Consider the following 26,397-nt stretch of genomic DNA (forward strand, 5'->3'; position numbering starts at 1 on the left):
AACAAACCAAGGAAAAGAGCAGGAACACAAGGAAAGGTACAAAATTCTCTCACCACGCTTTGTTTATATGGGACAGTTATGATGGCTTCAAGGCTTTGGTAAGCTATGCAGTGAAAAAAAGCAGCTTGTGCTTGTAAAATTTTTTTTTTTCAACAAGAAGGCAAACATTTTTCTTACTCCACCTGCAGTAGTTTGATTTGAATGATTTGTTGGGGGTTTTTTTCACTGGTTCCAGGAAAGTGGTAACGTTCTTAAAAGAGTCTAGAAGGCAACTCTCCTGTTTTGTCTATGAGCAACTTCCTGAGCATCAGATGGACTTAAGAGTCCAGTTTTTTTAAATGAATGATGCTTTCATATGATTCTCAATGGGAAGATGAATACCTACTAGTACTGTTGCTTAAAAACACAGTCATCATTTTATTTAAAAAAAATAAAAAATACTAAATACCTACCGTTAGCACACAGAATCTCAGCTGCAAATTTAATAGTTACCATGCAAGAACAAGAAACATCTTGTTGAGGATAACAGACTAGAAAAAGCTTTCTAACCTATGAGCTATTTCTGCTTAGAACAGCAGTCACCCACGTGTGTACGTCTTGTTAAACAAAACTTTAAAATATGAGCATCAAGGCTGCCCTGAACACTCTCCTGAAGTGGGGCTAAGTCTGTTATTATTCCCTCTGGTTTTCAAAGTATTTTCCCTATTCTTACATCAGTAGCATCAGAATTTGACAATATTAATAACAAACAGGACATATCTTGCTATCTTAGCCCACACCAATACTGCATTTGCAGTTCCCTGAGGTGCCTTATGAATTAGGTCAATTGATAGAGCTCTTTGCATGAGCAACAGTTGACACGTTTATTCAACCTGCATCCAAGTTATCCAGTTGCAGAATAAGTCAGACTAGAAGGGCCCTCTGAAGGTCACCTAGTCCATCCCCTTTTTCAGTTAGACCAGATCAAGTTAGATCAAGTTCCAGGTCAGATCTGTTTGCTCATGGCATTGCCCAGTTCTGAGTACCTCGAGTATTTCCACCTCCATCTTTTGATGGAGAACACCTGAATATCTCTATCTCTTGAATACAAAAATGCACTTCCTTTAGAAAATAAAAAACAAAACCATTATGAATATGAGATGCTTTTGGTGGCTGGCTTTTTTTTTCATTTCTTTTTGTTATGTATGCTGAGGTAGCCTGGAGATTTGGTTGTAATCCAGCTTAATGGTGAAAAGCAAATTTGACTTTCATTAAGACAGCTTAGTCAAAAAATAAAGATTTAAAAGCAACTGAAATGGTATGCTCGAAATAAACATTTTATTCCCTCAAGTCTTAGTTTCTTTTCACTTTCACAACTTCCAAACCTTGCATTTTTCCTTGTAATTTGTTTGTTATTCTAATAGCAGTTTCACCAAAAATACAGTGTGAAACTGAAGTGTACTGCTCACCCCCAAGGTAAATGACTCTCTTCTTTCACGATTAGCTCACTGCAGGAGTTTGTTCCCCTCCCATTTTAAGTTCTTCTTTAAAAACCTCATAACAAATAATTCAGACAGTGAACAAGTACTAGGAGATACAAGACCGGCACAGTATTATGGCTAAGCAACACGGTAAGTTCAACCTTTTAGCTGAAGCAGATGTTAATGTGGGAGAAAACAGAATTACTCCTTTATGATAGGGTCTGCGAATCACAACAAAATATACTGACTGCATAGGCTAATATTTGGTTTCCCATATGAGGTTCTAGAAAAGCTTCCAAAAAAAAAACTAAAAAGAGGGTTTCAAAAACAACAACAAAACTTTCCAAAATTCTCATTCAAGTCAACTCCACCAACGGAGTAGCTCATGAATCTCTTAGAGATTAAAAACATTCTTCTTCTCCCTGCTTCCTAGAGGTTAGACTGAGCCCTAAAGCATGACCAACACAGATGTCAGACTCTTCATACAGTAACACATCTCCAAGTGGAATGCGACTCTGTTCTCTCACAGGGAGGTAGACTGCACCTCCCCTGCCCTTTAGAGCAGGGGGCAGCCCTGAGTAATCAGCACTGTACGTAGCTGGGTTCAGCTGCTCTCTGGATAACAACCTAGGCTGCATGAACCTATCCGAAAGCAATAGTAACACACACAAGATAGGAATGCTCCTGGAATAAACTTCACACATTCCTCAAGGAACCAGGTTGATCCTTCTTTTCTACTGTGGGAGAGAGTTTCAGCTTTTCTCACAGCTGTATGAAGGTTTACCTTTATATACAATTGGACTGGTGAACAGGAAGCTCTGAGTAGCTCATTCAGACTACAGACAAATCTGCTATCGGCTATATTCTAAAATTCTTCAATAGGACCTATAATTTATCTCATTAACTAATGTTTTGTCATCCTGTGAAGTCAGTACACTTTTTGTATAATTCTACCAATAACTCTAGATAATCTTACTACAAGAAAACTGATTTCTTTAACTTCATTTAAAACAGCCTTATCTACAATGCATACACAGAAAATGCAAATGTGAGAAGTCATACATTTTATATGTGCCTCCACAAATGCTACTAGACTCTGCTTAGATTATTTCACATTTACAATTTTCCTTGATTGAAAGATTCAAAAACCACATTATGCTAAGAAATTTTGAAATTCCCTTTGCACTAGCAGAATCAGCATCTGATTACCAAATTTTTTGGTGATGTGCACTCTGAGGCATTTGCCAAGTCCTATGTCAGCGCATTTATACCCAAAAGACCATGACAACATGTCATGGGGTAATTGGCTGGCATGACCATGCCCTGAAGAGGTAGGCACATTGATCACTAAGGCTTTCAAAACCTGCTAACCTTGATGAGTGTCTCCAAGGCTGAAGATCTATTCATTTTATCAAACTGTCTTCTGCTGAGTCAGTGTTTTTTACTTTCTAGGCACATTTGATGTATGTGCCTAAACTCTTTAAATCTAACCTAGTGTCAGAGCAGAACAGTCTGAGCTCTGCTCAATTCCCATATTCTTAGTTGTTCTTCAGCTCTCTTTCTGCTACATCCAGACAATTTGTTCGATCTCTGAAATGCTGTCTGTGTGTCAATTTCTGTATCTTTGGAGCTATGTAACTGTTAATTTTTAAGACCAAAGCTTGGAAAGTGCAGCTAAGTAATGAGACAACCTGAGACAAGCACAGGTGAATTTAACAAATACTGCATATATGAGAGAACCACAAGAAATGAGTGATAGCCAGACCAGCTGAACCAGAATAATGAATCTGTCTTAATTCTTGCTTAATTTAATAGGTAAAAAAAAGGTTTCAGAGATCAGATCAGTTCAAAGTTGTAGTATAATGAGTTTTTCCAAAGCTAATGAGACCAGAAGAAATCCCCAAGTGTATTCTTTGAGATCCCATTTGCATCGAGAGGAAAGCAAGATATATACTCAGCAACTGTATCTCTAATCTGAGTCCCTGCTCTATACAGCGATATACATAAAACTGCTTTGTTATCAGACCCTCAAGTTTTGCTCTAACAGGTATATCTACAGGACACAGAAATTCCTGTGAAGGAGATCAGCTGTTACAAGCTTTGTAATCTCCAGAAGACTCATTTCACAAAACTGTCAAAGGACAGGAAATGGCTGCAGCTACCATAACCATCAGCATTTACAGAATGCATTAGTCAGGGTTACCTTTAGCGTCGCCTAAAATGGAACCAAAGGCACTGATGACCACATCAGCTTTCAGATGGACAACCTGATCCTCATCTTCTTTCCAGTTTCCATCATTGTCTTCTTCAGTTCGAACAAACTCCATAGCAACAATTTGTCTACCTCTAAGTACAACTTTCCGAGGGGAGAGGAAGGGCAGAAATTCACACTTCTCTTCTTTTGCAAGTTCTATCTGTAGAATAGAAGCATTAAAATATATAGCTTGAATACTGTTGTGTTTTTATGAAAAAAAATATGACATTTTTTGAGTCAAGATGTTACCATGCATTCTTCTGTAGTAGAAGTCACCTGTGTACGGTATACAGATAGTCATCTTAATATCAACTTCACAGTCTCCCATGCTATTAAATCAAGCAGTTCTAGACAGTGGCACTAGGTAAATTTCCAATGCAAATATTTGTCCAATATATTTTCTTATTGTTCCTGGTTACTTTGAATATGTACCACTCCGTTAAGGGCAAAAGAGTTACCTTATATAACTATCTGAGTTTTTTAAGAAGAAGCCTAGTACTAATTAAGTACATTTGTGTTTACTATGGTTTTAAGTTGTTATTAAATGCTGACTACCACGTGCAAACAACAGTTTTCTGAGTGACAATCCAGACTTAAGATCTTCTGAATCTCTGCTGTGGTAGAACTGCTGAAGTCAAACAGCCTTTTGTCTTAGCAAAGTCTTCAGGATTTGATTGTTTATGTTTACATGACAAAACTTCTTTGAACACGTAATATCCAACCTGATGTCATACTAGCATGGCTATTACTAGCTGAAGCTACCTTTATTTTACTTTTTTTCAAGGCCACTGCATGATTAGATGCATTGACATTGCCAACTTTCAGGAATTTACCCAGGCTGCTGATTCTTCATTAGCATGAATTTGAACAGTGCATGAGTGAGCCTGTGCAATGGCTTCAGTCCAGAATTCTTAAATTAAGTGCAACAGAAACAGAAGCAAATTCAGCATCAAGAGACCCCCTATTACTTTTTGTGCACCTCGATTCCCCTTTTATAAGATCTCTTCTCACTTTCTTGACTCAGATGACCAAAGTACCACAAATCTCATTATAAAGATGCATCAGATGTCCTGATATCCTCAAGTATGTAAAAGTATGTACCAGATAGATGATAATGGAAAAAGACCACCAAAGTAATAAAATCTAACCCAAAAAAAACCCTGCTGTAGTACACTGAGAAAGCAGTCAGTTTGAAAACATGCAGATGTCCTGATAAATGCCAAAGTGCAAAGCCAAACTAAAAATCAAACTGAACATTGAAATCCATGATGAATGACATTGCTCTATTGCCATTGACAGTGATTCAAAACCAAAATCACTTTAAGCAATTTTCTTACAAGATTTTATAGGCTCCCAAGGCAACGTCAGGATCACTGAGATTCATTAGATAGCAGCCAGAAGGTATCATTCTAGGATCTAAGCACGACCCGAAGAGTTATCTACAATACTCAAGTGGCTGTTTGATCTCGGGGATGCTTCCAAGACTAAAAATTTTACTGCATTTTCTAATCTACAAGAAAGCCTACCCCCCGTATGCAAAATGCATCTCTCTGACTTTATAGGAAACTGGTACAGCAGAGGAAATTGTTTATACAGAAACTGTATAAAGTGAGCCTCTGATCTTTAATGAACATTTATACATTTTGGGAGCACTTTTATAAAAAAAAAACTTTCAGTAGATGTCTTTTAAGTACCTATAGCAGACTTTGAGGCCCTGTAGAAATAACAACCAATATTCCTTCTCATAAATGCTGTTATTCAATTTTACCTCTTCTGGGACGGCCCTGATATTAGTGAATCCCTTCCTGAAGACCAGAAACACGCGACGAGCTCCACAGCGTAAAGCAGATGTTGCGCAGTCAAAAGCAGTGTCTCCTGCCCCAAGTACAATCACTGTTCCTTGTATTGATGGCAATGGAGAGTGACAGGCACACATCCCTGAAAGATGAAAGGAAAACCCTATTTTCAAGCAGAGAAACCATTTCTGCATGACAGCTCAAAAGGTACTTGTACTCAAAGCAGTGAAAAATTGCATCTTACAGTTTCCAGGCATGGAGTGTCACTATCAAATTATTCTGCTTCACTGAAAGACAGTTTTATTCCCGTTTTTAAGATATGCTCATATACATAATTTCATAGTCAGTACTCTAAGCTGCTGCACCTTTCTATCTGGAAAGAATTCAAATGACAACACGTTTGTAGGATTGTAGGTCCTGTCAGGTTGAAATTAGCATTATGAGATCTTTTTATTCAAAAGTAAGTTTCTCTCTTATCAGATTCATTATCCTCCCAGTTAAAAAACCCAACACCTTTCAACAGATTATAAAGAATAATACTTTTTTCAAAAGACAACCAGTTGTTGACAGTTTTGTGTAATATCTTCTCAAAGTTAGTCCTCTCAGTCTGTTTTCTACAAGGCACTGACACTGTTCGGGCTATGACGTGGTTCTCGTAGGCTATTCTCCATGTCAGCTGAACATGAGGCAGAAGAAATATTATTATTTCAGTGACTTCTAGATCTTCCACTGGGACACAAAGTTTAATCTACAGTGGCTTTCTACAGACGATATGCAAAAAGTTACATGGAAAGAATGACACTGTGTTCATCATCTACAGCTTGTATTTGATGATTCAATTATACAAGAAATACTTCAGTAAAATGGAATTGCATATGTTCCTTGTAAGAGACTGCACCTTACCACAAGTTTAAATACAACTAATTGTTGATTAAGCAAATTATTGCAACTTAAAAAATAATGTCTGAAGCAATATAAAGCTATATTCTTAACGAGCCTGCGATAATTTCAGTCAGGAGGTGATAAGATGGCCATTTAATCATTGCAATTCGAGTATCCTGCAGATTTTCAGTATCAGTATTAGCAGATTTTCACATGCCATTGCCAAGAAACACAAGTATCATTCAAGGAAACAATGCTTTTAATTTAGACATACAAATAGAGTGAGAAACAACCTCTTAATACACATATTCTCTCTCCATTTGCAAAATGCTTCAAGTATGGCAAATGTGTTCATTTTCCCCTATGTTATGGCATTGCATTTACTAATTACTTAATAGGCTTCTTATTCTAAAGTTCTGTCTTAACTTTTCTCATTTACTTTTAATGAACTTAACCCTTCACAAAAATTGTACATTGAGCAGTGGAAAAAGTACAAGTGCAGCAATGGAATGGCAGCTCAGAGTGCCATTACGGAACTAGTCCAGAGAGAACAGATAAGTCACAGCAGCCCACTTTGCTCTTGGTAACTAGGCCACTTGCAAGGTAAATTCACATCTATATATTTGCAAGGGAAACCCCTTTGGAAGGAAAGTATATTCAGAACTTAATAAGCAGACAGAATATGTATTTTACTGTGAATAAGCCTATTATGTCTATTATTTAGAGACCTGTCATAGTGAAAAAAAGAGGACAGAGCAGGATACAGGACATGTATATTTTATTTTAAAATTCCATGCTTTAGAGAGCAAGAGGTGGCTACAACCACAGACAGACACTAGGAAAATTCAGTAAAAGCAACCACGTTATTTAACAGACAACACCAAAGAGCTGTCTATTACTGTCAGTCAGAAGAGGTTAGTTCTTCAAAGTTCATCCTTTTTTTCACTGTAGACTTAACATTAAAAAATATCATTACATATCCTGGCAAACCAAGAGTGCTACTTTGCAACATTTTAAAAGATGCAGATCACAGTATATAGATCCTCTCGCAGGCAGGTCACTTACAGTACACAAGTGCTATATGTCCATACAAAATTCTATTCTATTTTTAGTCAAATTACTACAAGAGGGATTGTTTTGCAGGATTTATTTTTTCCTTTGTTAATCAACAGATGTTTTGCAGTGCAGATTCTCAATCTGCTTCCTTTTTAAACATCTCTTTCTTCAGAAAAAACCCAAACAAACCACTCTTCTCTCCCAACTCATTTGAGCTCACTTTGCACTTAAGAAAACAGAGACAAATAAGCATTTGATCAAAACAGCAGAGATGGGACAGAAGAGATGCAGAATTTCCCTTCCTAAATGTTTTGCATAAAATAGGGTAATAAACTTTACTTCTATATGCAGGATAATTTGATGCAGAAGATTTAACACATTGTTTATGGAAAGTTTACTAAAAAAGCAGGCAACTCTATCTGATTCTAAAAAAAATTCTGAATGCTCAGAAAAAAATCAGTTTGTAGATAAAAAAGGTATATGTGTGGTTAAATATGTGGTCATATGTACAAGACCACATATTGCACTAAGTACATGCCCAGAAAACTGTACATAGAATTTCTTTTTTATCAATACATTGGGAAATATAGACCATGAGGGAATGTGGCATAGGAATCCCAAGCCCCATCTTGTACATCCATCTGAGGCTTATGACTGCACATTCAGGGCCACTGAAAGCAACTATACTCCTTGGGGAGCAAATGCAGCCATCTCTGTACTCAAAACAAAGATGTAAAAGTGTAAAACAAGATTGCATTTGGTGCCCATGAACTGAGTATTGTCTTATTAACTCCTGGCATACTGCTGTCCTGAGTCTCAGACTGTAAGTTCTTTGGGTATGGAACTAGAGCTCCCTTAAGTTTGCCTGTAAAACATGCAGCACATGACTTGGGATCAAGTAAAATCATTTATCGATATACAAAGCGGCTGCTTATATGGGTTGGCAACACCTTTTTAATATCAGGTTTTTTCAAGACCATCTTATATATACTATTTATATCAAGATAATTTATACAAATGAGAAGCTTATGACATCTTTTGAATATAATTCAAAATAACTTATTAGGGGTAGTGAATTGCCATGTGCTTAGATTTTTATATATGACTATTTGCTTTACAGTCTCTAGGACTGACCTTCCTGACGACACTCACAGAATCACAGAATCACAGAATCACAGAATAGTAGGGGTTGGAAGGGACCTCTGTGGGTCATCTAGTCCAACCCTCCTGCTGAAGCAGGGTCACCTACAGCAAGCTGCACAGGACCTTGTCCAGGCGGGTCTTGAATATCTCCAGAGAGGGAGACTCCACAACCTCCCTGGGCAGCCTGTTCCAGTGCTCCGTCACCCTCAGAGGGAAGAAGTTCCTCCTCATGTTCAGACGGAACTTCCTGTGCCTCAGTTTGTGCCCATTGCCCCTTGTCCTGCCACTGGGCACCACTGAAAAGAGCTTGGCCCCATCCTCCTGACACCCACCCTTCAGATATTTGTAAGCATTTATAAGGTCCCCTCGCAGCCTTCTCTTCTTCAGGCTGAACAGGCCCAGCTCCCTCAGCCTCTCTTCGTAGGAGAGATGCTCCAGTCCCCTCATCATCCTCGTAGCCCTCCGCTGGACTCTCTCCAGTAGCTCTTCAGCTTTCTTGAACTGGGGAGCCCAGAACTGGACACAGTACTCTAGATGAGGCCTCACTAGGGCAGTGTAGAGGGGAAGGAGAACCTCCCTCGTCCTGCTGGCCACACTCTTCTTGATGCACCCCAGGATGCCATTGGCTTTCTTGGCAGCCAGGGCACACTGCTGGCTCATGGTTAACCTGTTGTCCACCAGGACGCCCAGGTCCCTCTCCGCAGAGCTGCTCTCCAGCAGGTCCACCCCAAGCCTGTACTGGTGCATGAGGTTGTTCCTCCCCAGGTGCAGGACCCTGCATTTGGCTTTGTTGAACCTCATCAGGTTCCTCTCTGCCCAGCTTTCCAGCCTATCCAGGTCACTCCTGAAGTTGCAACTCACCAAGAGAAAACCCTGCTCCTGACCTGTTCATTGGGAGGTACTTCATAATTGGATGTGCTGCTGAGTAACCATCTGTCCATTTTGATATATCAATAACTGCTAATGACTTACTGAACATGATTACTACAAAAACGTAGTATCACATACCTGGCTTACTTGCCATGGCTACCAAAGGTAGGAAGTCTTTAGATGTGTAGAATCCTTGATCCATTCTCAGTCCTTGGAATATACTGTCTCTGTTTGGTTCTGGCAAACCTAAAATAGGTATTTTAAGGCATATCAGAACTACAAGAGAAATTTCAATGACCAGTATGTATTTCACATTACCCACACATTCGCAGAAACACCCCCAACACAAGTACTTTTACAAACCTTCAAATGTTTCTAAAAGAACATCACAAATGACTGTAGCTTCACGTTTGTAGTCTGTAGCTTATGTAACTCTTGGTCTTTTAATAGTACTGGCACTTGAAAATAAGGTTGCTGGATAACCTGTGTACTCATACAACTTGTATCAAAACAAATGCAGAGGACAGGGTTAGAGAGAACAGGATATACAGGGTGCAAGAGCAGGGAAGCTACTGGGGAAGAAAAGACGCTTGTAAGGTTTTCTTGTATTGCTTCACCTGCACGCGCATGTAACTCTCACTGCTGTGAAATGGTTTTGTTCCCTTTGTTTTAAGGCATTTTTCAATGCAGCTTGTCTGAAGATAATACAAATGAGGCAATAATAAACAGCTTAACCGATGAGGAGAGGAGGACAAATGGCAATGCTGCAGATCTGTCTTATCTACTTGTATTTGTATGCTGTCATTTCTTGCCATTCTTGTATTCTCAAAACCCCAAAGTCCTTATTAGCTGACATTTATTTATAGTTATTAATAGTTCACATTTATACAGAAGCCGTAGCATACAGACAGGGATACACTTTGCAACCAATATTAGCAACAAATACCTTTAATTAAAAGAAAGTTGCAAAAAGCCTCTTCCAATTATCAAAGAATTATCTTCTTGTTCCTGTGTGAACATTTGGACAGAACAAAAAAAAACAGCCTAGTTGGCACAGAAGTTAAAACATTTTTTTCATTCAAATGCAATGATCTCTCAGCGTATTTTCAACAGGGCCTCAACTTTCATATTTACATCTAAAAAAACATAATATTATCAAAGTATGCTAATTAATAATTACACACTGAAATGGAGTAAATGTCAACAATTTTTCTAAAAAAACACACTAGAACTGAGGAGTCCTCAGAGCAAGCAGGCAGAACTGGAGCATGCAAAGCAATCTGTGTTCCCTTGCTTCTCAGGCATGGACGGCAGCAGACTAGTCTTTCTCCTCTTTGAGACACACTGGTCTGGAAAGCCCCAACACCACCATGTCAACAATAAAGTAGGACTGCACTTTGAGGAGTGCTGTTCCAGGTAGGGAAGGTTTAGGGCCTTCTTGTATCACTGAAGCAGCAAAAATCTGTCTCATTACAGCATAACATCAGGACTCAGTCGTAAGAAAGCTCAGGATTTTTTCATGAGTCACCTGATATGAGGGAAGTTTCTTAAATCTCTAGATCCCTGAATGAAGTTACTATAAAACAAGTAGAAAAAAAAGTACATTTTTAGTTTCAACAGGTTCAGTGAAGAAAATGCAACTATGTTCTCAGTGAATTCAAAAGGCTTACAAGCCAAAACACAAATAAAATATCCTGAATGTTTTGCATTTCAAAAATCTCATGTTATTGAGCACTTTCTTGACCTCTATTTATTAAAAAAAAAATAAAATAAAATCATGACTCAGTTGCTGAACACCTGATTTTCAAAACACTGCTGATGTATAATTGGATACTGAGAAAAACAAGCATAGAAAATACTAGCATGTACTGAACTTGAAGATCTTTGAATGCTGTATTTCCTGGGCAGACTGAAATATCAGGTAATGAAGAATGAATAATAGACATCTTAAGAGGCTGACAGAAATAGTTTGTGCTACTGAATGTACAATATGTAAAATGCATTAAATAAATTACTTTTAAAACTGCTTAGGTTTTTCTCTATGTATATATTGCAAAATCATCTATGGCAAGAAGAGTACCTTGGAAAAAGCTCTCAGTGACTGCACAGAGGCAGAGGACAGAGTAATGCAACTATTGCTATTGAGGTATCCATACACAACTCAGAGGCCTCAGTTTTCTCTCGGGAGAAACACTCTTGTCATTAGTGGGATGTGCACCCTGCATTAAAGATAATTTCCTTTCTACCTAACATCTAGCCTCATTCAAAAACAAGGAGAAACCCTCACAAATATTTCTTTCCACTTATTTTTGCTGCTTTTATCGACTCCTAATGAAAATGATTTTATCTCTAACAGCATCATTAATTTAGTTCCCATAGGCTGAAGAAATAGTAGAATTAAGGGAATGTTGCAATGTTCATGGTCCAGGTTCATCACTAGTTCAGCGTCACTGAAATCAAAGGAGTTGAATTAAGAATGCAGTGAATTCAATAATGTTTAGCCTGGCTGGTACAACAAAAAAAAAGCCTAAGAGGTTGTCACTATACATGGCATCTTCTGCTGCTAATTTTACTATTTTAATTTTGCTGAAAACTCCATGAAAACCAATTTTGCAATATTTACATTTGAAGGAAATGCAGGGGATTTTTATCTTATACCTATAAATATCTGGCACAGTTTCAAGCTCTTATGCCAAGCATCTGCTGGAAGTTCTACCGGATTCTGACACATCTTTTTTTGCTGTTTAGTATTTGTTATCATAATGATTGCATTTAGTTTTGTCAAAATAGAGACGCAGAGTACTTCTTTAAGCCACCAGGCTAGCTAAGAAAGAGGCAGACAAACAGAAAGAGATCAAGAACTGATATGACCCACTTTAGAGAGACACCATTTCATAATAAATGGCCATCCCACGGAAGTACACTTTACAGACAGATCAAATATTGATAAATAGCCAACAGCCTCTCAGGAGAGAGAACAGTTGACAAAAAAATAGCCGTAGAGGAAAAATGTAGTTTCAAGCAAACGGTTTTAGAGAAGAAAGAAAATTTTAAAAAGCCCAGTCATCTACGAAAGACACAGTTTAGGTCAAAATAATGAACCAAGAGAAATACCCTTTGAAGATAAATCAGAGAAATCCTTTAGCAAAAGGGAATTCATACACTAGTACAAAATAGCCAGGAGTCACCCAAGAAAAAATGCTTAGAAAAACATGAGGTCTTTCCCCTAGGTTTTAGGCTGAAGTCGACAGTAGTCAGTTCTCTGCTCTCTAAATCCACCTGCAAGCCATCTAAAAGACTTTTTTATTTATTACTTGGCATTTCTTGTCCTGAAACAATCTTTCACTATTCTAGGTGTCCTGTCTTTAAATAACCTGTACCAAAATCTAGCGATAACAATTACTTCCTTCACCAGCACTGAAGAATAACTCTTCCGAAGGGCAGTCAAGAGGAGGCAGCCTAGAAAGACAATTGCACTAGTGTTGTGTGGATGGGCTCTGCACACCCATACACAAGTACACAAGCAGAGGGCTATGCCCAGCCCCCCACCTTCTGCAGTCAAAGCCCTGGACTTCCTGAAGCCTCAGTCCCTTTACCTGCTGATGCCGGGGAACAAGCCTCTGAAGCAACTGATATCCAAACCACATAATGAAGCCTCATGGGCTGTGGAAAACAGCATTTACTAAGAACAGAGAAAGCTGAAACACCATGAAAATAACAGCTTGCATGACAGAACTAGTTCAGCTTTGCAAAAGCTAATCCAGACAGTTCCAGTCTGGGTCAGGTACAGCGTAGTAAGCACTTAATGTCTCTTCCTGACCCTCTGGTTTGCTAGGCTCTGCCTTTGCTCTCCAGATGCTCCAGCTACCTCTCAGTAAACATCACTCTCTTAGTATGAAGCCCCACAACCCCTTCTCCAGTGGGCTATACCTCAGCATCAGTGTCACTCCCATGTCTTACATAGCATGTACTTTGCAAAAGCATTCGCCACTGTAACAGTGGGTTTGGAAAACACAGACTTTAATCTCCCACTTTTATATCCATTATAAGTATATATAAATATATGCATGCATATATTATTATGTTCTCACAATACTGATGCATGTTAATTTTCTTAACTGGTGGTGTTAAGTCCATCATCTACATTTAAAGATAAAACTTAGATCCTCTCACAATCCCCTAGTCCAGACGAAATATGAATTGCTAAATGATTACAGTCAATTTGTCAGATATACAAGGCAATGTACAAGTGTGATGCATACACAATGTAAGGGATTGGCATGCAGAGCAATGCACCTAGTCTACTTGGTTGCTGCATCAAATAAATCAAGGCACGTCAACGTATCAATCAGCTAAGTCTGAAAAGGAAATAAATACTGCTGCTATTACTGCAACTATTAGCCTCGTCTGGAAAGGAAAACTAAAGTGGGAGTAGAGGCACAGCACGTCTCTTTCCTATTTGATCAAATCCACTCTCCTCAAAAGCAGGAATGCCTTCTGAACCTGAACTCATTGTTTGGATTACTTAAATCTGACATATTCAGGCAGATTTGCGGTTTCAAATGAACTTCTCAGCCATTTTTAATAACTGACATACAAAAGAAGCCCTCTTCTTTTTTAAGAGTCAAATGCAGTTTTCACTGACAGCTGACTGAAAATACATCTCCAGGAAAAAAAAAAAAAAAGGAGCGGAAGTGTAAACACACAGTAGCCTACAGGGACAAAACTTAATAGAACATTGTGAGGTTTTCTGTTTTTCCTTACATCAAACACTCAAAAGTTTGGTTGGTTTCATTTTTAATTGTGATAATACCACATTCTGGAAAAACTTAAGCTGGACCAGGTAAACAAAAGAAGAGCTAGGATCTTTCAAGCAATATTCCCTCTCTTTGCACTCTTAGCTATTGCTATCCTGACAGAAGAGAGTTTTCAAGACGAGAACTGGCTGAATTGTATTTACCAACCCCTTACTTTCAGGTAAAAATGTAAATTCAGGCTGGTGAATGCAATCCCTGATTGAATATACCAAGAACTATTTTTTTAAAAGCCAAGACATTCTGTTTTGACATTTTTTATAATGAACCTTTCAACTTTCTTTCAAAATGACATTACATTTATAAATTTATCCAAACTGAATTCGAAATAAAACAAAGAAAAATGGATTCACTGGCTATGCACATCCCTTTTTCTACCTTTTAAAACTTTCTACCTTTTAAAACTAGCAAGCCAAAACCAACATCAAACTCCATCCACCTATTTATGCGACTTTTATTTTATTTATTTTTTTTATTTATGCGACAAACATGGAGCATCAGGTAGAAGTTTAGAGGGTAAGCAGATCTTTCTACCTTCTGCATATCTACAAAAACCTGCTCACGTTTGAGAGTTAAATGAGATTTTGAAAAATCACATTTAGAGGGAAAACTCTTTTTTGCTCTTCCCAGCCTCCATAACAGTGATCTGCCAAGGAAGGGGGGCCCAGGAGATCCTAAGACCAGGCGGAAAGGCTTGAACTGTCAGAATCTACTGAGAATGAGGAGAAAAACGTGTGAATCTCCTAAGAAACTGGATGTGGGCAGAAGAAACATATGACTAGCTGTGTATCTGCTCTGGTGGCAATGCAAGTCTCCTGAAATAATACCTGAGAGGCTAAGACCAGACAAGCTGAGACCCAGCCTGCTAATCAGCATAAGAAACTTGAACACAGCCCAGTAATGAGGCAGCACAGGTTTTGCACCAGCAATAGCTCACCTTTGGCCAGCTTGAGGAATAGGAATAACAAGTTGTGCCCACTCACGTGCCCTGGGCAAAGGAGCCATGGAAGGCTGACAGAGAGAGACTGATACAAATTTTAGAGAGGAACTGATGTGGTCCGATAAGTTATTTTTGTTAACAATATTTGTTTCTATGGTTTTGTTTTTTTTTAAAAAAGATGTGCTGAAGTAGATACAGAGCTAACATAATTATCCTCTAAATGTAAACTTCTAAATCCACCATTTCCCTTTTGAAAGAGTCCTTTTTCCTTTTGACTTAACAGAAAAGTACTCATTTTGTTCCATCTCCTTGCCCTTTTATGCACCGAGTGTTCCAACTTGCTCCTTGTGTTCTCATATAAAAATATTTCAGATGTAACACTTCTGATAGGATTTCACTCTTGCCCAGGGACTTGCAGCTACAGGTACCATATGGTCAGAATGTGACTACAAAGGTGCATGGCAGAGAAGAAAGAACATATTGTAAATTCCAAGTGCATAAGCATCCTTTAATATTTCTGAATGCTCTGTTCTTCTTCAGTAAGTCTAGTTTGTGGTCTGGGGAAATGGAGATCAAAATCTACGTATTTAAAGCAGTTTTATTTTATGTCATACAATCCATGAATTGTATAAATTGGACCATGGGTTTTAAGTACATTATTTTCTTGAAAGATAACATTGAAACAGTAAATTCTCATAACAGTCACATTTACAGTTTTCCCTAGACATGATAGAACCCGTTTGTATGCAGCAGCATGTGCTCTACCTATTTGTTTATAAGTTGTCATGTTCATTCATATCAACATTGATAACATTGCTGTCCATGGATCAATATTACACAACAATTTAGATGTGAACGATAATGAAATGTGGTATCCAAATATGGTACGTAAGCTGTGCCACACAGCTGATTATATTAAATGCACCATCACAATTCGTGCTATGATATTAATCAGCAATGGAACAGAAAGCCATTGGTATCTAAAGAGTTACACTCTCTACATTTTTAAAGGTTTGATTCTGAAAGACTAAATGCCCAGTAAAGTTGCAAATGCTCTGCAGTCGCTCAGCTTCTCGCAGGGTCAGTCCATTAGTGATTAACACATTAGTAAATACTTTTGAGGCTTGTATTTTTAAAGGATCTCTCTCATTTTGCTGGAGATTTCTTTTATGGTGGCAGCTTTGTTACTTCCTGTTGGGAAGTTCAATACAGTATGTTTTCTAGGTGGCTGATTTTTTTTTTTTTGCTACGTATGTTGATGGAGATAAGTGTTTTAATTACTTTTTTAATGTCTATGCTTTTGTATTTTCTTACTCTGTCTGTTTCCCGCTGTTGAGATTACTGCCTCATCTCCACAGCAGGTGGCTCTTTCAAATTTGTTTTCTTTGTAAGCCTAGCAGATTTATTTTGTAATATAACTGCTCATTTTTACCGTTTTTTATTAATGATTTCTTTACTTCGGAATAGGTACACTTGCAAGGTTTGTAGGAGTAATTCCCTAATGATGGCTAAAGGCCTTCTTCATAGAAAAAGTAAAGGGAGAAAAGTAAAAGAACTACAAGCCATATGGCTTAGCCTTCTCTTATTCTCAAGTTAGAATGAACACTGTACGGCATATGTGAAAGAACACGCTCCACATCTATCAACAAGAGCCATACAGAACTGCTGCAGTGCATTCTAAGTAGAACAGCTATGTCCATACCAAAATGTCTTTTAAAAACATCTGAATAAGTACCTGAAACTGGAAGTAATACAGTCTATAGGTATAACACCTTAATTTGTTGCTAAATTAGACACAGAGACAAGGATCTGAGCTCTTGCAAATGGTATTGAAATAACAAGGATGAAGTAGTGAGACCAGCCAGAACTAAATTTGTTCTTATAATCCAATTTCTCTTTGAAGCCATTTGTCCAATCCCAGTGTGGATGCAGCCAAAATTTCACAAGAGCGAGGCATTAGAAACTGCACATGGGAGTCAAAGGCAGAGTTTAGAATCAATTCACGTGAGTGATGGAAATCAGGATTAAGACCAAACAATCAGTGTTGTATGTCTGAGCCTGGATTACAAAACACTGCAGCCTTGTGGTCTACTCTCACAACATTTAGTGATCCCATGATCAGATCAGACTGACATCTAATGTCAACCAAAATGTCCAAAGGTGAACTATAGCTCATCAGCCCCATCAAATATAGAGGTCACCCCTAATTTGGTTATCACAGGATCACAGAATGTTAGGGGTTGGAAAGGACCTCTGTGGATCAGCTAGTCCAAGCTCCCTGCCGAAGCAGGGTCACCTACAGCAGGCTGCACAGGACCACGTCCAGGCGGGTTTTGAATACCTCCAGAGAAGGAGACTCCACAACCTCTCTGGGCAGCCTGTTCCAGGGCTCCGTCACCCTCAGAGGGAAGAAGTTCTTCCTCATGTTCAGACAGAACTTCCTATGCTTCCGTTTGTGCCCATTGCCCCTTGTCCTGTCGCTGGGCACCACTGAAAAGAGTCTGGCCCCGACCTCTTGGTACCCACCCTTCAGATATTTACAGGCATTTATTAGGTCCCCTCGCAGCCTCCTCTTCTTCAGGCTGAACAAGCCCAGCTCCCTCAGCCTCTCCTCGTAGGAGAGATGCTCCAGTCCCCTAATCATCCTCGTAGCCCTCCGCTGGACTCTCTCCAGTAGCTCCTCAGCTTTCTTGAACTGGGGAGCCCAGAACTGGACACAGTACTCCAGATGAGGCCTCACTAGGGCAGAGTAGAGGGGAAGGAGAACCTCCCTCGACCTGCTGGCCACACTCTTCTTAATGCATCGCAGGATCCCATTGGCCTTCTTGGCAGCCAGGGCACACTGCTGGCTCATGGTCAACCTGTCATCCACCAGCACTCCCAGGTCCCTCTCCACAGAGCTGCTCTCCAGCAGGTCCACCCTGAACCTGTACTGATGCATGGGGTTGTTCCTCCCCAGGTGCAGGACCCTGCACTTGCCCTTGTTGAACTTCATCAGGTTCCTCTCTGCCCAACTCTCCAGCCTGTCCAGGTCTCGCTGAATGGCAGCACAGCCTTTTGGTGTATCCACCACTCCTCCTCCCAGTTTTCTGTCATCAGCAAACTTGATGAGGGTACACTCTGTCCCTTCATCCAGGTCATTGATGAAGAAGTTAAACAAGACTGGGCCCAGTACTGACCCCTGGGGGATGCCACTAGTTACAAGCCTCCAACAAGACTCGGTGCTACTGATGACAACCCTCTGAGTTCTGCCATTCAGCCAGTTCTCTATCCACTTCACCAACCACTCATCCAGCCCACACTTCCTGAGCTTCCCTAGGAGGATATTATGGGAGACAGTGTCGAAAGCCTTGCTGAAGTCGAGGTAGACAGCATGCACTGCTCTCCCCTCATCTACCCAGCCAGTCATGCCATCGTAGAACGCTATCAGATTGGTCAGGCATGATTTCCCCTTGGTGAATCCATGCTGACTACTCCTGGTAACCTTCTTTTCCTCCACTTGCTTAATGATGGCATCCAGAATGAGCTGCTCCATCATCTTTCCTGGGATGGAGGTGAGGCTGACTGGCCTGTAGTTCCCTGGGTCCTCATTCTTGTCCTCTTTGAAGACTGGAATGTCATTGACTTTTCCCCAGCCCTCAGACACTTCTGTTCTCCAGGACCTTTCAAAGATGATGGAGAGTGGCTCAGCAATGACATCTGGCAGCAACCTCAGCACTTTGTTACATTGCACATTGTTGCATGGTTACATTGTAATCAGTCCATCTTTTCTCAAGGCTTTAGCCTACCCTCCACAGCCTACGTCTAGTCTTAATTACTCTTCTTAATTTTATTATGGTCAATATATGTGACCTGCACTTCGCATTTTATTGGAGTACATACACTCAAGTATGACTAAGGTAATGCATTTTAGTGAAAATCATCAGTTTTTCAAGATAATTGAACAAAGATCTGAAAAAATTATGTGGTGATCTTGTAGTTCTCAATACCTGGGTATTCAATTAAGCACCATATTTATTTTTAAATCCCAGTTTGACTTGAGCACTTATCCTCTAAAAGCACTCTTCTAAAATGCATACCTTTAGAACCGAAGTACAGAGTATCACTAAGTGTTTCTGAAACATAATTCTTTAAAGGATGCACTAGAAGAAGCAATACTAGGTTGGACAAAGATATACAGCTTCCTAAATTAAGGAACAGATGGTAATTCTAGCCTTTCCTCTCAGGTTGGAAACTGATACTTAATGTTGCCCCTACTTGAAGTAACAGTCAAACTGAGGATGCTAGTCCTGGTGAAAGGACTTGCTGAAATGTGAAAATTACTATGAAGTAAACCTCATCATAGAGCAGGATGAATGCAGAAATCTGCTTACCTTCCCTCTGGTTCTGTTTTGCTGGTATTGTTTATTGCAGGATTTTAAGCACTGAAATGGTTTGCTATGAATCTTGATTTGTAGAACATGAGTTCTGTACACTGCAATACAGAGTAACTGAATAAACACCTGCTGTAAAAACAAAGTGGAACATTGCTGCAAACCATTCTTATGTCATTTTGGTAACATTTGTTATAGTGGCAACAAATCCGAAAAGGTCACTAACAAAAATGCATTTAGTAATCTCAGTCAAATCCATCTCTAACACAAGAATGTACCATTCAACCCAGGAAAAGAGCTTGCTCCCATCTGCTTACAATAGACATGAACTGGATTTTTAGTCCTGAGTGGAATTTGGCATCTTCTCACCACTGGCATAAGCTGTCATTATTCAGGAGCATCCTTGAACTGGCATAGCAGGGAGGCTGAAGTTTAAGATCTGACATGCTAATGTTGTCAGTTTCTTTCCCTCTTCTTTCTACAGGTATGTTCCTAGCACTAATATGCCAAAGGAAAGACACAGCGGGGCTGCGTTTCCTCCAGACACCAGCCAGATACTATTTGTCAGTGTCATACGCTGCACCACACCAGAGGAGCAGAAACTGGCCCCAATGCTTACTTTTGTTCAGTACACAGTGCTGAAGTGAAGTGGTCACAAAAGTAAGATCACCTCCTTGGGGACTGCCTATCAGTAACTTGAAGGACACAAAAAATCACCTCAGAAACAATATTTCACATTAAAGTGATTTTTATACACTATAGAAAATCTATATATGTAGAAGCAATAGCAAAATAAACGGGATGGAGAGACTGGGAGCAACAGATTCCTGAAAAGAAAGCAGAAAATATTACAATAGCTGTTTGCAACAGAAACAATCTCTTTCCCCAAGCCAATTCATTGTAACTTACCTGTCTAATATGTCCATTTTATAGGCAGTCATGCTGGCATATTGGAATATTCAATGTCAATGAAAATTTACAATGGGAAAATCAAATGTTAGCACAGAAAAGATCTCTTCATATTAATTTTTTATTTCAAAAAAAATGGAAAAAAACCTTGAAAAGCTGGATCAATAGAAGCTTCTTACGGTAAATATACAGGGAATGGATAAAATGAGAACAAATCTGATGGAAAACATTCACAAACATAAAGCCACAAATGTTTAGCTAGCATCACAAAGAAAAATAAATACTAGACCTCTACACTGTTGCAAAGCAACAGCTGAAAAAAATCTATCAAAGGCAGCAAATTCATCCTGTGCAAATAAATGAGGAATAATTAAGTCATTAGTATTCTGGAATAATAGCTTTGGTCAGATCTCAAGTACTGTACAGCAAGGAAGCTGCAATGAGGTGTACCGAGATAACTTCAACTTGTACTAGCTAAAATTGTCCTGTACTTTTGAAGTAATAGTAATATAAAAGTTGATAGGTCGTATCAAAGTCTTAGAAATATAAACAATTATTTTTATAATATTGTTTCCTAAATTTGATGAAACAGAACAGTTAAGAATCATAGAAATATCTAACTGTAGCCATTTCTCTTGAATCCCCCATTATTACTCTGTTGCATGCTACTTCCATAGCTTCGATCCTATTTGAATATGGTGACTACGAAACAACAAGCAGGCTCAGTTACAGCTTTGCACCCTATATAACTGTATCTATATTAAATACTCCTAAAATCTTACTTATCCAAGAAGAAAATCCCACATGCTAAATAGTAATATTTGCAAAATATGACTTTCTGGTTATTCCCGTTTTTAAACCAGAACAAGGTTTCACCCAAACCTTTTTTTTTTCTTTTAAATGTGAAAGTCTTCAGTGTAAACCAGCAATGTCTTCCAAATGCTACTTAATAAAACACTCTATCTGAAATTTCAATATAGGAAAAAAATATTGTTTCCCAGTTCTTTGTTAACATATTATATTGTCTTATCTGAAATCTTAGAATATTAATACACTGGTTTTGTCCACATGGAAGAAGAAAAAGATGCTATAAAGCTTATTCAGTAATTACTCTCATATTGTTCCGCCTACACTGCATTTTTTAATCACTTCAGGTAAACCATCTTTACATACATTATAAAATGATGCCTCAAAAAAAGACTTCTAAACATTATTCATTTCTCTGCAGCATAGATCTACAACTGAAAACCTATCATCAGTGCATTCTGATGAAAAGGTAATAATTAAATTTTTTTTCTCCTTCTTCTACAGCACATTATTTGACCTATGATACAACAACCTACCAAATTTCCATTTATTATTTCTACCTGAAGGGCTTTGCCAGATCACACAAACATAAATCTCCATTTGTCAGATTTAAACTGTACCCGTCCCAGCTGCTATAAGGGTTCATAGCTCTTGTCCCTTAAAAATTACCAAATAGCATCAAGCGACATACCCTCCCTCCAGCCTTCACTGACCCTTGCAATCAATATTTGTAACCTGTATGCACACAGTTAAGTAGAACAGAAGCCGTGCACTATCCCAGTTAACCACATTGAGCTGTGATACTACAATCTGCTCCCTTGTGTCTTCTGTGATCAATTTTAATCTCTGGACCAAGAATGAAAGAATGCAGCCCCTTGTTTCCGAATTCATCTGAAACGGATGTTATAGATTTGTAGGTCTGCACAGGACCTGTGTATTTAATACAACCAGCAGTTCAAGGAAAGAACACATCCTAGCTATCATTCATTCGCGTTATCCTCAGTGTATTTTGGATCTTCAGAAGACAATACAAAACACTGGAAAATGCACATGTACTGACTTAAAGCAAGCTCGCTTTGTTAAAATACCATCAAGTAACAGTTCTTTGTTAGAGCTGTATCCATTACTGCCACTGCAGGTAAGGTGGAGGTCAGTCATTCCATTATGATTACTTTGTTTAAAGGTTTATAAATAGACTGCCTATACTCATTCCTTCTGGAAATGTATCATATATAAACTAAACAGAAATTCCCTAGAAATAAAAAAGCCTAGTTCTGCTCTGTTAAAGAGAAACAATTATTATGGAAGAAAAGAGTAATTGAGGCTCCTGATGGTATTTATTCACCTCCAAACTAATTTTATTTAAAAGAGGGCAATTTTGCCAGCCAATTAGTCTAATCAGACAATGGTATCTGAATGTAGAACAGGAAGAAAGCAAATTTAGAAACCTACTCTGGTAGGAAAAAGTGCTTCTTGAATCTGTCGCACTGTCAGAATGCATGTCTCCAGAGTTCTTGTAACTGCATATTTTAGGCTTGGCTATATTGGCTCCTCGACAGCAGCTCCAGTGTCACGAATCATCTCTCAAAACATTTGAGAACACTTTCTTACTCATTTCTTTAAAACAATGTTCTGGAGAGACACTTTCAACATGATTATGCTCCAGTGCTCTCTATCAATTCAGAAAAATAGAACACAGAGTTTTGTAATTGCAGGTGAGTAAGAAGTATGCATTGCTAGAGGTTTTATCTTCTCAGATTATCACATGCTGTGTGTCAGTACAGAGTATGATGCAACAAACACAACATTCTTTTAACATAATGGAGGGTCAATGACCTTTCTCACTCAGGTCATTTACCCACTTCACATCAATGACCTTATCATTAAGCACATACTTATCTGCCTTTCCTTTTAAATGCAGCAGTAGCAAGGAGTTTTATGTAAAAATTCTGTTAAAGTAATACCCTCTTACACAAGTAGATCAGCCGAGAAACATTACACGAACTATATAGCTACCCCTGCATACTTTCACATACTGAGAATAACCAAGCAAGCTCAAACTTTGACCAGGCCGTATTCTGAGTAATGGTCAGCAACCAAAAGAAGTCATAAAATGTCTAAGGCTTTTTTTAATCCATTAATTAAAACTTTAATCTTTTCCCAATATCTGCATAAATTGCATTTCATATGAAATTTGTTATTCAAAGACAGAGTGTCTATTAACTAATTATACCGTTCTCACCAAGTGCCGGATTTTTCCTTGGGTGTTTCACATACTGCTGACAGAGCACCAAGTCTGGTACTTTGGGTCAGAAACATAACACACTTGAACCTCTGATGCTGTAAGGCTACTATCTCGAAAAAAGACAGACAAATGATGGTGAAGATCTCCAAATGCCTCCTCAACACTGAACAGTCAAGAACATGAAGTGAAACACTGTCACTGAAGACCATGGGTCAAGTACTCGGCTTGTGGGTACAGAAATCTGCACAGACATGCACACAAGCTCCCTCCTCCTCCTCTTCATCTTATTCTTTTGGTGGTTAAGTAAAAAATTCAAAATGGAAAATCTATATTTCTTGTGTGAAACAACCAATTTTTGTGACGCTTGTTAAAGTATCAAAAAGGTATGAAGCACATCCCTTTTCAGTCCATGAAGAGATGGCCATGTCCAGAGAGATGATTGTTTCAGAAAGTTAAAACTAAATGCCTCATATTGCCTGAAGCCAATGGTGTGAATATGGTCAAGAGAGGGTACGCTTTCCCTGACACAGGCATCTGACCCATACTAATGTTAGTCCAGCCACACAAACATACCAAAGAGTGAGCGTGAATCCTTAATGTTTTCTTAGTGCATACTTTTGTATTTGTAGTACTACAGCAGGAAGATTCTCTCCCAGTGGAATTTCAGACAGTAACAAAACCAAGAAGCATTTGATCAATAAACAGAAAATCAAGTTACACAGTCCCAATAGGTCCTCTAACAAGGATTTCACTCTGAAATGTTCATGCTTGTCTAATGGTGCTGCTTTTAATCCTGTCATACCAGTGGGTCCTACATGCCTGCATTAGTGCCAATATAAAAAAAATGAACATTTTATACAAGGATATCCACTCTCCCCAAGTAAAGGGGTTAATACCAAAGTAAGCTTTAAGAATGTAAATTATTTTCCCCATGTGGCTGAAAAACTACATGAGTTATTCATTTAAAAATTATTAGCATATAAAATCATTATTATCTCTGCAGTTAATGTACAGTTCACTGACAACCCTTTGGACCATTACAATTAAGAAAGGCAGCATCCTTAATGAAGTTAAAAACCACATTGTTTATTAAATAGTAAATTGTATCTTTAATTACTTTAAATATTATAATCCGATGAAAAATTATTTCATAAACCTCAAGACAAATTATGTCAGAGATGGAGTATGCATTTTGTTCCTCTATGAATCCCAAACAGCACTTTCAATTTGCTTACAGGTTTCTGTTGTATGCAAATCTGCTCTTGAAATTGCTTTGAAGTGCCCAAATCCAATGCCACTAGCCTAAATTTAAGATGCAGTTTGTGCTGTTCTTTCTTTTTAGAACAGATATAATTTTTGTCAAATGTAAAATTTGGCAGTTCTAGTAAATGCAGCTTTTCTATTAATCCTCAGGAGGTAAACTGAAGATAGGTTTCTGTGGGGGTCCCGAAATCAGGCTCATTGAAATAAAGACTATTTGGGGGTCTACTGTATTTTATTATTTCACTGTTCGATTTTAAGCTAAAAGTTAACTTTTCTTCAAAACTGTCAAGGGCTTTGAGGATACGCTGTAATGCCAACAAGCACATACTGAGCTACTTTTAAATATTCTGTCTTTTTTTTATACAAAGTAATCTCTGCACACTATCAAGACACTTTTTGCTGTCTACCCAGTACTAACACCTACCTGCTTGCTGTGCTCGCCACTATCTGACAAAGGCTAAGTGCAACACAATTAAAAAGTTTAGCTGTGCACAGCGTTAGGCCCTTCACTGTGGTCTGGATTAAACCCAGACCAAAATCAGTATTAAAATGCACTGATTTCTGTATCACTAAGAAAATTAATACATTCAGCTTCAATTATGTCAACAGCAACTTGCAAGTGCTTATTTTGACACTGTTTGGAAACTGTGAGTTAACTATCAGACTTCTTGGGCTAATCAATGAATCAGGAAAGCACAGAGCTTGTCTTCAACTCCTTCATGCTAAAAAATTGCTACATTCTATCTATGTCTTCTTTAGCAGAAATATTGCCCATGCAAATCATGAAGAGAGACTGAGGAGAAACAATTATTCAGTTTAACACTATAATAGTAAAACAGAAATTCTAAAAGCAGCAAACTTTTTTTAAAGCTTCTGCCAGTGGTGAATAATTCATATTATATAATTATAAAATACAATCATTGATAACATTTTGGTTAGAGTTGAAACAAAAATACACTAAAAATCAAGAGATAATAAACATGCTATCTTGCACAATCAGTACAAGAACTTCTGAATATGGAAATCTGTTCAGAAACATACTTGGCAGTCCTTTGGGACTACCTGTGCGCCAGAAGAACAACACAGCTGGCATTTTTAGGCAAGCTGGGTAGTGAAAGTCAGATACGTTTGTGAAAGCATTCACAATAAAACCAAGTTTTGAAAAAAGTTTTCCTGCAGAAATTTAACTTTAACTGTAACACAGTTAAATGTGTTATGGACCAAACTGAATGCTGTACTTGAAACAGACTCCTTCCTGAGTGTGCACCTAAATACTCTGGTTGATTTGGGGCCTAGGTATCTTTGGGGCCCACACCTTTTTTTCTAAAAGATCTGTATGTCTGTACATTACTGATGCACTATTTAGCAGAGAGACTGCCTTGGAGGCAAAGAACATCAGGAGTGGCAGGAGATTTTTCAGAGCAAGCCTTCTTACCTATTCAAAGACATTCAAGACCTGACTGGATACAGTCCCAGGCAGCCTGCTCTAGCTGACCCTGCTTTCAGCTGGGAGGCTAGACTAGATGATCTCCAAAGGTTCCTCCCAACTATTTTATGATTCTATGAAATACCCCCCAGTTGAGGT

At 38.5% G+C, this 26,397-nt stretch overlaps 1 protein-coding gene across 2 annotated transcripts in view; it reads right to left on the minus strand.

Annotated features, from left to right (window-relative positions):
- DPYD (dihydropyrimidine dehydrogenase) overlaps window positions 1-26,397 on the minus strand; it is a 380,477-nt gene that overhangs the window by 188,587 nt on the left and 165,493 nt on the right. For both annotated transcript variants that reach the window (XM_075424984.1, XM_075424985.1), the window contains exons 9-11: window positions 9,600-9,707; window positions 5,483-5,652; window positions 3,664-3,874 (exon numbers count right to left, since the gene is read on the minus strand). In XM_075424984.1, the coding sequence (XP_075281099.1) occupies window positions 3,664-3,874; window positions 5,483-5,652; window positions 9,600-9,707 (489 nt within the window). The remainder of the gene's footprint in view (window positions 1-3,663; window positions 3,875-5,482; window positions 5,653-9,599; window positions 9,708-26,397) is intronic.

This window comes from Opisthocomus hoazin, chromosome 6, assembly GCF_030867145.1.
Source record: "Opisthocomus hoazin isolate bOpiHoa1 chromosome 6, bOpiHoa1.hap1, whole genome shotgun sequence".
NCBI classification, from domain to species: domain Eukaryota; kingdom Metazoa; phylum Chordata; class Aves; order Opisthocomiformes; family Opisthocomidae; genus Opisthocomus; species Opisthocomus hoazin.